Source organism: Asterias rubens, chromosome 6 (genome assembly GCF_902459465.1).
Source record: "Asterias rubens chromosome 6, eAstRub1.3, whole genome shotgun sequence".
In the NCBI taxonomy this organism is placed as follows: domain Eukaryota; kingdom Metazoa; phylum Echinodermata; class Asteroidea; order Forcipulatida; family Asteriidae; genus Asterias; species Asterias rubens.
In genome coordinates, this window is record NC_047067.1 from 8682533 (window position 1) to 8696773 (window position 14241).

A 14241-nucleotide genomic window follows, 5' to 3' on the forward strand; every position below is an offset into this window, starting at 1 on the left:
GAAGAAATTGTAAATTTTCTACTGGGGGGGGGGGGGGGGGGCATGGAGGCAATCCCCTTCGTTGCCTTCGTGAAGAATCAGGCCTGTTTTGTCACCGATCTTTCAGTTAAAAACAACTACTAAATAACTTACTACTGGGTCAGCTTTGCATTTATCGAGTTTGGCAAGCTCCATCTCTCCATACATTCCAAGGCAAATTTGATTCTGAAATGTTTTGTTAAACCGATTCATTTCTCTGTGGTTAAACTTACCAATGGTCGTCATTGTCGTCGTGTTATGAGGTAAAGACAACGTTAAAGTTTGTGGTTTGTGCAATGTTTAAAATTATCAGGCAATTGTTCTAGATGGGGGTATCAGATCACATCCTAAAAGTAAATGCTGCTGGGATCAAAATGAGTAGGCGGTTAAATGTAGATTAAGAAACTTGAGTAGATTTGTGACCTGATTATAATGAATTGCCTTCGAAGGGTGTATTGGCATGTAAAGGACAATACTAATATGTAGAAAGAATTCTTTAATAATAAGTGGGATGTTTTTTAAAAGTGAATGCTACTTTATTACGTTGATTATAATGACCCCATCCTCCCCCTCCTAAACACAGCTGCCCTACTGCTTAACACCCGGTTATCCTACTGCTAAATACCCGGTTCAGACACGCACTCAAGAGTTGCATCGAACCAAATGGAAAGGAGCAACTCCTGTGACCCAAAATAAATTCGTTTCAGACAGGCGAACGCATAGTGCTAAGTATTTATGCATCTGTTTGGCGAAAGTCTGGTTACATTTAGCCTTCGAGAAAGACTATGCTAGGGTCGAAACGTCAGGCCATTAACTATTTTTCCATTCAGTAACCATACAAGAGTTAACGCTTTCTATTCACTGATGTTTTGTCGGAGTTTGGGGCTCTTCATGGCGCAATGGCTGACCTTGTAAAGGGGGATGGCACTTTTCAAAAAAGTTGCTCAACCATGTTCTTAGTAAGGGATTTGAGACACTGCATGGTGAGGTATCAATGTACAGTGTATACAGTGTAATTGGTTTGCAACAACACCGTGTGTGTAGCTACTTGCCAGGTAGATTTTGTTCTTTAGGGAACTGTTTTGCTTTGTGTATCTACTTGCCATGTAGATTTTGTTCTTCTGAGAAGTCTTCTTTGCATTAAGCAAGACAGTTTATTTTAAGAACAAAATCTTCTTGGCAGGTAGATATATATACACCGGGTTATTGCAAACTAAATACACGTTTTAAATGTCATCGAAAAACATGCCTAAAATTACATCAGGTTTAGTAACAGAAGTTTTTTTTGTATGTATTATGTAGATTTCAATGTGGGGAGCCATGTTATGCAAAAAGGCATCCATGCTCTATTATCGAAACAGAGAAGAAGAATGATTCTAAATATAATATTAAGCAACATTTCTTCTAATTACCATACTATGGCTCCCCACATTGCATATAATTTGCATATAATTTGCATTTGGTTCGGCTCATGACAAGATCGACGTCTGCAACCAAGTCGCTCCAGAGTCTTTCGAATTCTCGCTCCTAATGTTTCAGACGTCGAACATGTCCTTTTAATTCAGTAATTTGGTTCGGCGGGACTCTGAAGTGCCTGTCAGAACCGGGTGTAACTTAAGAATAACTTTAAGATTATTATACTACTTGTCTTTTTGGATCGTAAATTGCTCTCTTGGCTTATCAACAAACCCACGAGACTGAGCAAAAATATGAAAGATTGGTTGAACAGAACCAGTATTTAAACTCGATTTCGGGTAATCAAAGTGGTTCATGACAACAAATGATTTTTTAGAATATTTTCAAAAGTGATAGATGACATTTTTACCCAGATATTCCACTTTATGTTTAGTACAAAAAAGGGTTAACTAAACCTGAATATTGTTTGATTTTATTTTTGTGTAATTTTTAAGTCTATAACCATTCAATGTACTGTCGATCACGAGAGAAATACCATTATTAACTTATTAATATTGCAGATATTTATTAGTAGCCACAGTATCCCCTTACTGGTGTTTATGTGTATTGTACATATAGTTGGTGCCATGTTGAATATTAATTACTTAAAAAAAAAAAAGACGTACTAATTATTTAATAGATGCTTTATGAAAGCAATGATTGCAGTACATTAATCCACAGCTGATGTTCACATAAGTGGTCGATGATGCGCTTGTCACTCCACTAGTTTTCGAATAGCCCTTTGTTATCATCGGATTTGAGACCAGAACGATTTGGAGAACAATTTTGTGAAAGTGGTTGAAGTATTTTCTTCTGTTTTTCCCATTTAATTAGTTTCACATGAACGGCAGTTGTGGAATCTCGATTTCTTTTGAGAGTTTAAGCCGCAGTTTTCCTTTTCATTGAATGATTTCAAAGTGTTAAGAGTGAATATCAGCTGTGTGTTGAACTGAATACTCCGTGGTTAACTCTAGGTTAAGATAACATAATACTAATTGTGCTCAAATTTATGGCAAACCTGCTAGTTCACAACGTCAAACTATATTGGCCACTGTGGTAAGTTATATTACCTAAAGCCATATTGTTTGGTGATGTCACCTACGATCCTGTGAGTTCTAGCTATTTTTCCTATATTTGACTAACCATAATGTCTGCCAATCTAGAGTTATCCCTTTTTTCAACTGAAATAACCTCTATGGTTCCTTCAAATTTACCCCTGGAGTATTCAAACATCTGACTGTATTTGTTGTATTCTATTAGTATTAGCGGCTGATTGTTTATTATATCGTGATAACTTGAGTGCTATGTGTATTATAAATATAATATGAATAATAGTTACAAATATACATGTTTGTATGCATTTTAGTGATGCCATTGTTAACCAGAGATGTGTTCCAAATCACCACAGTGAATTCAAGATGGCCGCCGCCTGGCTGCCACGTGCTCATTCTTCAACTCTCAGAATGTGATATTTTAAAGGAGGTTTTAGAGATGTTGTTGTATACGTACATCAGAAGTGGAACGAAAAGCAATATTTAAATATTAGCGAAGTATGGGACACACAAACAAATACGGTACAAAGTTTTACCAAGTAACTTCTAAATTCTCCTTTTCTGGATTAGCCATTAAAGGTATTTGAAAGGTAGCGCATGTTTACACTTTTTTTATATGGCGGTTAAAATTGTGTACTTTAAGGACCGTCAGGTGGCAGTAGCCTGACAAGGTAAAATTGTTGTTCTCTGCAGTAATGGCGTCGCTTAAAACTACGCGAACAATGAACAATTAACTGTCTGCTGCCACCTAGCGTTCAAAAGTCTTCCATCAACATCTGGGAGATTTAGGGCTTTCTTACCGTATTGGTTATTTTGTCAAAATTACAAACCAGGGTTCAATTTTCACAAGAACAACATGACATGTTGCTTATTGTTCTGTAGATGGAAGCGGCCACCAAACTTCGTGAAGGCTGTGACATTTCAGCTGAGAGAATTTTTTTCTTCTGTACTTTTATGTTAGCGGGTACGGATTAAATTGGACCACGGTGTCAATATACATGCACAGTACAAAGACAATGTAGTTAGGCCTGTGGTTTTAATTGCCGATCAGTTTGTATTTATGTTATTGCATGTTCATTCCCAGTAGATGTAAACTGTATGTATATAGCTGAAAATAAATATAAAAGATAAAGACAACCGATTCACGTCATTTACGGTAATATTTTGTTATGTAAGTATGGCTTTACAGTTGTGTCTTTCTCTCAATATGATAACCATAACGTGCAACATCAACATTTTCCGAGTCAGAATTCGAGTTGAAATTTTTACCACTTTCGGAGTCAGCCTTGGGGGGGGGGGGGCTCACACAATGCACGATGTAGCAAAGCTTTATTATTTATATTGAAAAGGGAAGTGAAATGTAGCTCGTTCAGCTCTATAATAAGTATTTTGGTGAACAGTGCATGGATATGCTATTTTTCTGCGAAAACTAGATTTTTCAACAGAGGTTTTTATTTTATTAATTTTTTTAAATTGTTTTTATACGCATGTCGCCCAAAACAAGGCTAAAAGCCACGCTAGGTAAACGGGCTACAAGGAAGAAAACGAAGACATGCAGAGATTCAGTGGAGCTGAAGGTAGGAATTGATATTCCTCTTAAAAGATGGAAGATCATAGGATGAAGGGAAACATGCACCAGGCAAGGAGTTCCAAAGAGATGCAGTACGAGGGAAGAAGCTACTAAGGTAGCTCTTTTTTCTACATCTCGGCACAGCTACAGTATAAGGATGAGAACAAGCAGAAAGCCTGGTCTCGCTCTCTATCACTGCAGATAGCACTATACCAAAACGTGTGGGATTCAAACCCACGATCCTTGCAATTCTAGAGCAGTGTCTTACCAACTAGACTACCGAGGTTGCCTGGTAGCTAGAGGAGCAGTTCGAATTCAATGTTTTGGCAGCGGGTACCGCAACGACCCATACACCGATGTTTGTTAGCGCCAAACGATATTGTGCAACTTGCCCATCAGACGGACGAAGCGTGCAGTGTTCACTGGATTGTGAAGAATAACATCCAGTCACCAGGTGAGAGGAGATACTAATACAAGAATACCTTATCCTTTCTCCACGGTTGAATGAAAGACAAGCTCAGCACCTACATGTACATACTATTCTCGTAAAGAACCCGGTATTCGTACATACAGGGGATTGTCTCCATGTAAACCTTGTGTGTGGTGTTGTCACACTGAATGGGTTTCAAAATGACCGTTTCGAGATATTTTGTAGCTGTTTTGGTGGTTGTGTTCCTCGGCTTGACGTATGCTAATCCCATTGATGGAAATCGCGTCCTCAAACAGTTAGAATCTTTTAGGAAGGCTCAACAGGGACATTTCATCAAAGTTCCTTCATCTCAACAGAATGGTGAGTTTAACCCAAGTGTTGTAGACTCGAGAGGGGCCGGGTGTGGCCTGGGCCCGATTCCATAAAGCATGTACTATACGTAAGCACAAACTATGCACAGAAAGACCGTACTCATCAGTTGAAACAGGTTGACATGGTTTCAACCCGGGTCCCCCCTCATTTTTTGCATTTATAAATGCTAACCCTGCAATTAATGACAGGGGTGGGGAATGGCAAATGCCTCCTCGTGTATCTAATAAGGGCACGTGCCATCTCCAGACTTTTCTTAGTTCCAAACTCTATGTTTACTTTGCGACTGATGCACTTTCTCCGCTGACCACTGCCTTTATACGGCCTCCATGGCTAGTTCGAGCTATGATGGTCACTTGATCGTACCCAATTCACTATTGTTAAAGGAACTGGACACCTTTGGTAATTGTAAAAGACCAGTATTCTCACTCTGTGTTTCCTTGTATGCATAAAATAACAAACCTGTGAAAATGTTGACTCAGTATTGGTCATGCCATCGAAGTTGCAATAGAACAATATGGAAGAAAAACAAACCTGTTGCACAAATTTGTGTGCTTTTAGATGCATAATGAAAGGCTCAATTATTTTGGAGTGAGAAATTAGCTCTTTTTTTAAAAACTACGTTCAGTGGGAGCCGTTTTTCACAATGTTTTATACTCATCAACAGCTCGCCATTGCTCGTTACCAAGTAAGTTTTTCAATGAACAGGTTCTATACAAAAACACGAATATGACCCCGTGCTTCACGAACACTGAGCTCACGTGTACGCTGTTACGCACAAATAACAGTTTTATTGTCCAATCATTCGCCTCCTTTGACCCCAGTGACGGTGCTTTTTGACCCCAAATTGGCGAACTTTTTGACCCCAGTAAGGGCGCTTTTTAAGCGTGTGACATCACATGCAAGATGTATAGAGTGTGTTTTGGCGACCCCAACCAGAAACATTCGTCATCGGTTGAGTTGAGCGTTTTCGCGCGTTCGTTTAAGCGCGGTGACGATGCTGTTCAGACCAACCGGTAACCAACTTGGAGTGCGTTTTGGCGACCCCAACCAAAAACTGTTTCGGTTGTTGGTCGTTGGTTCTGCTGTTCAGACTGAACGATAACCGAGCTGTGAGCTCGGTTACCGTTTTGGTCGTCAAAACGCACTCCTGGTGAGTCGGTTGGGCTTTGGTTGGGGTCGCCTAAACGCACTCCTAGTATCTGGTGCATGCTGCCATCTTCAAGTCTCTCATAGGTGATAATCAACCATTGATCTTTTATATTCTTCAGTACGATTTTGTTTTCTTTTTACAAAACAGGTGTGTTTTCTATGGTCCAAAGGAAGTCAGATGGTCTATTATCTGGGAATGAAATCACTGCCGAGACAAAGAATACTATGACAAAGGTCTTGCACGGCTCCCTTGTGAACAATATTATAAATAAGCTTCCCAGCGATGGGTCGTCGAATGTTCTTCACATGGGAGGCATCCCTGAAAGTAACGATGTGGAGCATCACTTTGGAATTGAAAAAGATCAGAATGAAAAGGATGATCTTGATGAATCAGGCCAAGTGATTGGATCTAAATCAGAGTCTGGTTCAGGATCTGGTTCCGGTTCTGGAAGTGGAGCCAGCATGGGATTGGACACCGACCTGGAGAGTGGATCTGGTTCCGGTACTGGAAGTGGAGACAAAATGGGATTGGACCTCGACCTGGAGAGTGGATCTGGTTCCGGTTCTGGAAGTGGTGACAGAATGGGATTGGACATTGACATGGAGAAGGGATCTGGTTCCAGTTCTGGAAGTGGAGACAGAATGGGATTGGACCTCGACCTTGAGAGTGGATCTGGTTCCAGTTCTGGAAGTGGAGACAAAATGGGATTGGACCTCGACCTTGAGAGTGGATCTGGTTCCAGTTCTGGAAGTGGAGACAGAATGGGATTAGACATTGACATGGAAAGTGGATCTGGTTCCAGTTCCGGAAGTGGAGACAGAATGGGATTAGACATTGACATGGAGAAGGGATCTGGAAGTGGCGACAGAATGGGATTGGACCTCGACCTGGAGAGTGGATCTGGTTCTGGCGTTGGAAGTGGCGACAGAATGGGATTGGACATTGACATGGAGAAGGGATCTGGTTCCAGTTCGCGAAGTGGTGACAGAATGGGATTGGACCTCGACCTTGAGAGTGGATCTGGTTCCAGTTCTGGAAGTGGAGACAGAATGGGATTGGACATCGACCTGGAGAAGGGATCTGGTTCCGGTTCTGGAAGTGGAGACAGAATGGGATTGGACCTCGACCTTGACAGTGGATCTGGTTCCAGTTCTGGAAGTGGAAACAGAATGGGATTGGACCTCGACCTTGAGAGTGGATCTGGTTCCATTTCTGGAAGTGGAGACAGAATGGGATTAGACATTGACATGGAGAAGGGATCTGGAAGTGGCGACAGAATGGGATTGGACCTCGACCTTGAGAGTGGATCTGGTTCCAGTTCTGGAAGTGGAGACAGAATGGGATTAGACATTGACATGGAGAAGGGATCTGGAAGTGGCGACAGAATGGGATTGGACCTCGACCTGGAGAGTGGATCTGGTTCTGGCGTTGGAAGTGGCGACAGAATGGGATTGGACATTGACATGGAGAAGGGATCTGGTTCCGGTTCTGGAAGTGGTGACAGAATGGGATTGGACCTCGACCTTGAGAGTGGATCTGGTTCCAGTTCTGGAAGTGGAGACAGAATGGGATTGGACATCGACCTGGAGAAGGGATCTGGTTCCGGTTCTGGAAGTGGAGACAGAATGGGATTGGACCTCGACCTTGAGAGTGGATCTGGTTCCAGTTCTGGAAGTGGAAACAGAATGGGATTGTACCTCGACCTTGAGAGTGGATCTGGTTCCATTTCTGGAAGTGGAGACAGAATGGGATTATACATTGACATGGAGAAGGGATCTGGAAGTGGCGACAGAATGGGATTGGACCTCGACCTTGAGAGTGGATCTGGTTCCATTTCTGGAAGTGGAGACAGAATGGGATTAGACATTGACATGGAGAAGGGATCTGGAAGTGGCGACAGAATGGGATTGGACCTCGACCTTGAGAGTGGATCTGGTTCCAGTTCTGGAAGTGGAGACAGAATGGGATTAGACATTGACATGGAGAAGGGATCTGGAAGTGGCGACAGAATGGGATTGGACCTCGACCTGGAGAGTGGATCTGGTTCTGGCGTTGGAAGTGGCGACAGAATGGGATTGGACATTGACATGGAGAAGGGATCTGGTTCCGGTTCTGGAAGTGGTGACAGAATGGGATTGGACCTCGACCTTGAGAGTGGATCTGGTTCCAGTTCTGGAAGTGGAGACAGAATGGGATTGGACCTCGACCTTGAGAGTGGATCTGGTTCCAGTTCTGGAAGTGGAGACAGAATGGGATTGGACATCGACCTGGAGAAGGGATCTGGTTCCGGTTCTGGAAGTGGAGACAGAATGGGATTGGACCTCGACCTTGAGAGTGGATCTGGTTCCAGTTCTGGAAGTGGAAACAGAATGGGATTGGACCTCGACCTTGAGAGTGGATCTGGTTCCATTTCTGGAAGTGGAGACAGAATGGGATTAGACATTGACATGGAGAAGGGATCTGGAAGTGGCGACAGAATGGGATTGGACCTCGACCTTGAGAGTGGATCTGGTTCCAGTTCTGGAAGTGGAGACAGAATGGGATTAGACATTGACATGGAGAAGGGATCTGGAAGTGGCGACAGAATGGGATTGGACCTCGACCTGGAGAGTGGATCTGGTTCTGGCGTTGGAAGTGGCGACAGAATGGGATTGGACATTGACATGGAGAAGGGATCTGGTTCCGGTTCTGGAAGTGGTGACAGAATGGGATTGGACTTCGACCTTGAGAGTGGATCTGGTTCCAGTTCTGGAAGTGGAGACAGAATGGGATTGGACCTCGACCTTGAGAGTGGATCTGGTTCCAGTTCTGGAAGTGGAAACAGAATGGGATTGGACCTCGACCTTGAGAGTGGATCTGGTTCCAGTTCTGGAAGTGGAGACAGAATGGGATTAGACATTGACATGGAGAAGGGATCTGGAAGTGGCTACAGAATGGGATTGGACCTCGACCTTGAGAGTGGATCTGGTTCCAGTTCTGGAAGTGGAGACAGAATGGGATTGGACCTCGACCTTGAGAGTGGATCTGGTTTCGGTTCTGGAAGTGGTGACAGCATGGGATTGGACATTGACATGGAGAAGGGATCTGGTTCCGGTTCTGGAGGTGGCGACAAAATGGGATTGGACCTCGACCTTGAGAGTGGATCTGGTTCCAGTTCTGGAAGTGGAGACAGAATGGGATTGGACATTGACATGGAGATTGGATCTGGTTCCAGTTCTGGAAGTGGAGACAGAAATGGATTGGACATTGACATGGAGAAGGAATCTGGTTCCGGTTCTGGAAGTGGTGACAGAATGGGATTGGACATCGACCTTGAGAGTGGATCTGGTTCCGGTTCTGGAAGTGGCGACATAATGGAGAGTGGATCTGGCAGCGGCCGCGGAGTTGGCCAGGATTAAATGATAATACATGTAGCTTTTTTAGTGTGATTTAGGGGGTGCAATAGTATGCTGAATATTAGTTTACACGTCTTGGTTTTTATTGAGTTAGTTCTTATGCTAAAACACTCGATGATCCCATGGTTCTGAAGAATAAAAAATGCAGGTGAAACAATTTATGGGCATTGTTAAGTATCGGCCGCGATCACCTGATCTGCCATACTACTTCTGTTTTGTAACTTCCACTGGGTTATTCAATTCATTCAAGGACAGATCTTTTGAGGGTGGCAATTATAAATTGCAGAAATAAAAGTCCCTCGGGATCGATAATGTGCTTCATTTCACATAGCTGCAGCGTATAGCCAGTTGTTTTTGTCAAGTTAGCGTTGATGTATCCGGCAGGATATTTTGCTGACTAAACAGGAGATGGAGATGTTTTTGCTGAGCAAAATGTGATCACTGAAAAGGGAGCAGGCACCAGTCGCATCCATTTGTGTTTTGGTTGGGCTTGTAGCCGGTTCCTTCTGCTCAGTGTGAAATTTCATTGTTAGGCAATTTTTCTATGCCAGGATTTATTCGAGCCCTTGCATGACGTCATAAGCTCAAACAGCGTAGCAGATTCAATTTTTGGGATGGGGCATAAAAAATGACATCTTTTTACATAACCACATTACTTCGAAGTGAAACGTTTCCAGATTTTTTTTTAAAAATGCGATTGAAATATGCTGTATAGGCGTACTAAACCACAGTTTTTATTGCCATTGAGTTTAAGAGTGATTACCAAACGTACTACCTTCCTTGAACAAGATGTGTAGCTTTTTATTAGTTTCTTGTGTGTAAAAACACTATATCTTGTAGAGAGTGGACAGAGAACTGTCAAATTATGTTCTTTTACTTCTGTATTTTCACAGAGAGTCATAGAACAGACTTTATTATATGAAGTGGCACTGACCAGTACCAAAAACGTGTAGCCAGTGACTCTGCAAGCTATACCAATGTTTAAAGTCACCTCTGGAAATAGAATTTTTGTTCTTTCAAACATAAGAGTATATGCTTACGAACAATAAAACAATTTTTTTAGTAATTGTTTGTCACGATTTATATGTTTAAAAAATATATAAAGTTGTTTGGGGGGCTGACTCCGCCTACCCCTTTTGTGACGTCAATCGAGGCAGACTTTGCCTGCAATGCGTATAGTAAGCACACGTGCAAAGTACATGTACATCCAAGTCGTGAGGTGGTACATTTCAAAAAGTGTTTTTCTGCATTCAGCAGCAATACACCTGGTCGGCATTGCCGGAAAAAAAACAAAAAAAACATGTACTTTGCAATTGTGTTTACTCTACGCATTACAGGCAAAGTCTGCCTCGATTGACGTCACGAACAGCGCCCTCTCGGGTCGGGGTCTACTCTTAAATTTGTAAATAACATAAGAACTGATTTTTTAAAACCTTACTTAACTGTTTATTCACATTCCACTCATCAAAACACATATATTAGTGACAAAAGCTTTATTTTGAAAAAATACCACTTCCAGGTGACTTTAATCAAAGTGGGCTTCTCAAAGTAGGCGATTCAAATCAAACACGCTTATTGTACTGGATGGTTTATAACTAAATAGAGAGTTAATCCTACTATAGATACACCCGATTAGTGTTCATAGGTTTTGGAGGTACGTCGGCCGGTCGACCACGTCAGAGCCAATGAACAGCTCTCCTACATACACGACGAACGTTGCACAGGTTTCCTTTATTCTGATTCATTACAGCAGGATGAATATTTATGTATCGGCCTCCAAAACCTATGAACACTAGTCGGACATCACCAGTCACACTAGAGTAGCACCGGGCCTGTGGTGGATTTCACAAAGGTAGTCCTAACTTAGGACTTGTCCTAGGCAATGCTAAGAGTCCTAAGTTAGGACCAGTAACTCATCCTAACTTAGGACTGGTCCTATCTCTTAGCATTGCCTAGGACTAGTCCTAAGTTAGGACTATCTTTGTGAAATCCACAGATTATACAGTACATGTACATGTACATGTTAAAGGGACACGTTGCCTTGGATCGGACGAGTTGGTCTATAAAAAGCATTTGTAACCGTTTGTTATAAAACGCATATGGTTGGAAAGATGTTTAAAAAGTAGAATACAATGATCCACACAAATTTGCCTCGAAATTGCGTGGTTTTCCTTTTGCTTTGCGAACTAACACGGTCGGCCATTTATGTGAGTAAAAAAATTGACTCCCATTTAAATGGCCGACCGTGTTAGTCGACGAGGCAAAAAGAAAACCACGCAGTTTCGAGGCATTTTGTGTGGATCATTGTATTTTACCTTTCCAACCATATGCATTTTATAGCAAACGGTTACAAACGATTTTCAAGTACCAACTCGACCGATCCAAGGCAACGTGTACCTTTAAAGTTCGTCTGAAACACTTAGGAGCGACTTGACGCGCTGTAAAGTCTAAAGACCGATTTTGCAGTCGTTCAGAACGACTCTGGAACGTCTTGGTTTTTGAGCCTAACCTATTTTTTGCGAAACAAAAGTTTATTAAGTTCGAAAGTCGCCGGTATCACAACATGAATTACTGGAAAAGACAATAATTCCTCAGGACCATTCGCTTTTGCGCCCTCTACCGGCATAATAGCGTCGCCAACCAAGACAAAAAGTAGCATCAAATACATGGTCTATTTGAAATACAGAGGTGTCGAAGTGACTTACAGCGGCTGGCTAGTCGAATCAACTGCCATTCAGAACTAATAAGCAGAAAATGTATTTCTTAAATTTTTGCTCAGAAAAAGATAAACGGATAACAAGCCACAAACCAGAAAACTTGTCTTTTGGCTTGTCACCCTTTTTTCTGTCAGCAAATGTTTTGAGATTGTCTATTTTAATGCAATAATTGTTTATTAATCTATAACAATCCTTCGGGACTATTTGGTTGTGGGTTTGATTATCTTTAAAAAATAAATTTTATAAAATTGCGTTTTCAAAAAAAACGGACGTATTGTGCGGGTGAAGATCTACATCCTTTAAAGTAAGTTTGTACATCAAACTTTAGGCCAGATAATACAAAAAATATAAAGAGCGTCCTCCATTTTGAAAAGGAATGAGGAGGGCCCTTTTCTTTCCTTTTATTTCAAATTTATTTCAAAATGGTCGCTCGACACATTTTTAAAGACAACCGAAATTTATTTTGTTTGCCTGAGATCGTTGAAGAAATATTATCAAATTTTTCGTTAAAACCAAAACAAATTGTCATTTAAAAAATAAAATCGGCCTCTAAAAAGGAAGTTGGACACGCTATACATAAGCATATTGCCTTTTATACCTAAGACACACTAAATATTATAGTTATGTAGGCTAGGCCTAGATGAACGTTTTTTATCGACTTTTATGTATAGACTTATTGTAGTCTCGATGGTTTTCGAACATTTTCGGTAACCCAATATTCTATTTTTTTGGTTAAATTAAATAATTAACGTTTGTTGAGGGTAATGTTCTTTAAACTTTTTTATAATGCACGTGTTTATATTTTAACAACATTTTTTGATATTTTTGCACATCTGACTTGTTAGTTTTGGTAGACAGAAAATTAATCCCTCACCTCAAGGCTTGAAAAGTGGCTACACTTTAAAGGGTGGATACACGTTTCGTAAATACTCAAAATAAATATTAACTTAAAAACTGACTTGGTAACGAGCATGGGAGAGCTGTTGATAGCATAGAACATTGTGAGAAACGGCTCCCTCTGAAGTAGCATATATTTTGAGAAAGAGGTAATTTCTCAATAAAAATAATAAAAGACTTCTAGTTAGGGTGTGTTATTTTATGCTTATGTTGGGATACACAAAGTGAGAAGACTGGGCCCAATTTCATAGAGCTGCTTAACGGTCGATTTTGTGCTTAACGGGTGCACCTAGCAAGTTTTTCATGTCATACCCTTGCTTAAGCAAACGATGTTATTGTGCCGGCACAGCGGTGATTGTACGTGCGTTTGTATGGTAGGTGTAGCGAATAAACGAGTGTCTAAAATGCTTCAGAATCATGCTGTACAATGTATTATCTTCTTGTTTACTTTCAAGTTAGTGTGTAAACCTTTCGAGGGGCACTTTGAACCATTACAAATAATACATATCAGACACAGAAGGTGATGAATTTTTTTTTTATCGCCACTCGAGTGCACTCCGCATTTATTTCGCCCGCCATTTTGTCAGCACCTTCTTCATTTTCGCTTAAGCAAACGTTCTAAAATGTTGCGCGCGCAGTTTGTTTACGTGCTAAAGCTAGCAACCGCTGGTGAAACAGGTTTACGCTTAAGCAATTTTTGTTGCTACGTTAAGCCAACATATTTGCTTACCGTTAAGCAGCCCTAGACCATGCACACAGTGCAAAATACACTGCCTTCTTCTGTTTTGCTTAAAGGAACACGTTGCCTTGGATTGGTCGAGTTGGTCTTTGAAAAGCGTTTGTAACCGTTTGTTATAAAATTGATATGGTTAGAAAGATTTTGTAAAAGTAGAATACAATGATCTACACAAATATGCCTCAAAATTGCGTGGTTTTCGTTTTACCTCGTCGACTAACACGGTCGGCCATTTATGGGAGTCAAAAAATTAACCGTGTTAATTCGCGACGTAAAATGAAAACCGTGCAATTTTGAGTGATACTTGTGTGGGTCATTATACTCTACTTTAAAACATCTTTCCAACCATATACATTACATAACGGTTTGAAACGCTTTCTTATAGACCAACTCGTCCGATCCTAGGCAACGTGTTCCTTTAAGTAAACGATCTAAAATCTCCGCGCGCA

At 41.2% G+C, this 14241-nt stretch overlaps 1 protein-coding gene across 1 annotated transcript; it reads left to right on the plus strand.

Moving 5' to 3' along the window:
* The first annotated feature begins 4575 nt into the window (after positions 1–4575).
* Positions 4576–9445, plus strand: LOC117291332 (fibroin heavy chain-like). The gene is made up of 2 exons (XM_033772975.1): positions 4576–4885; positions 6195–9445. The coding sequence occupies exons 1-2, from the start codon at positions 4714–4716 to the stop codon at positions 9443–9445; spliced, it is 3423 nt and encodes a 1140-aa protein (XP_033628866.1). The 5' UTR covers positions 4576–4713.
* The last annotated feature ends 4796 nt before the right edge of the window (positions 9446–14241 follow it).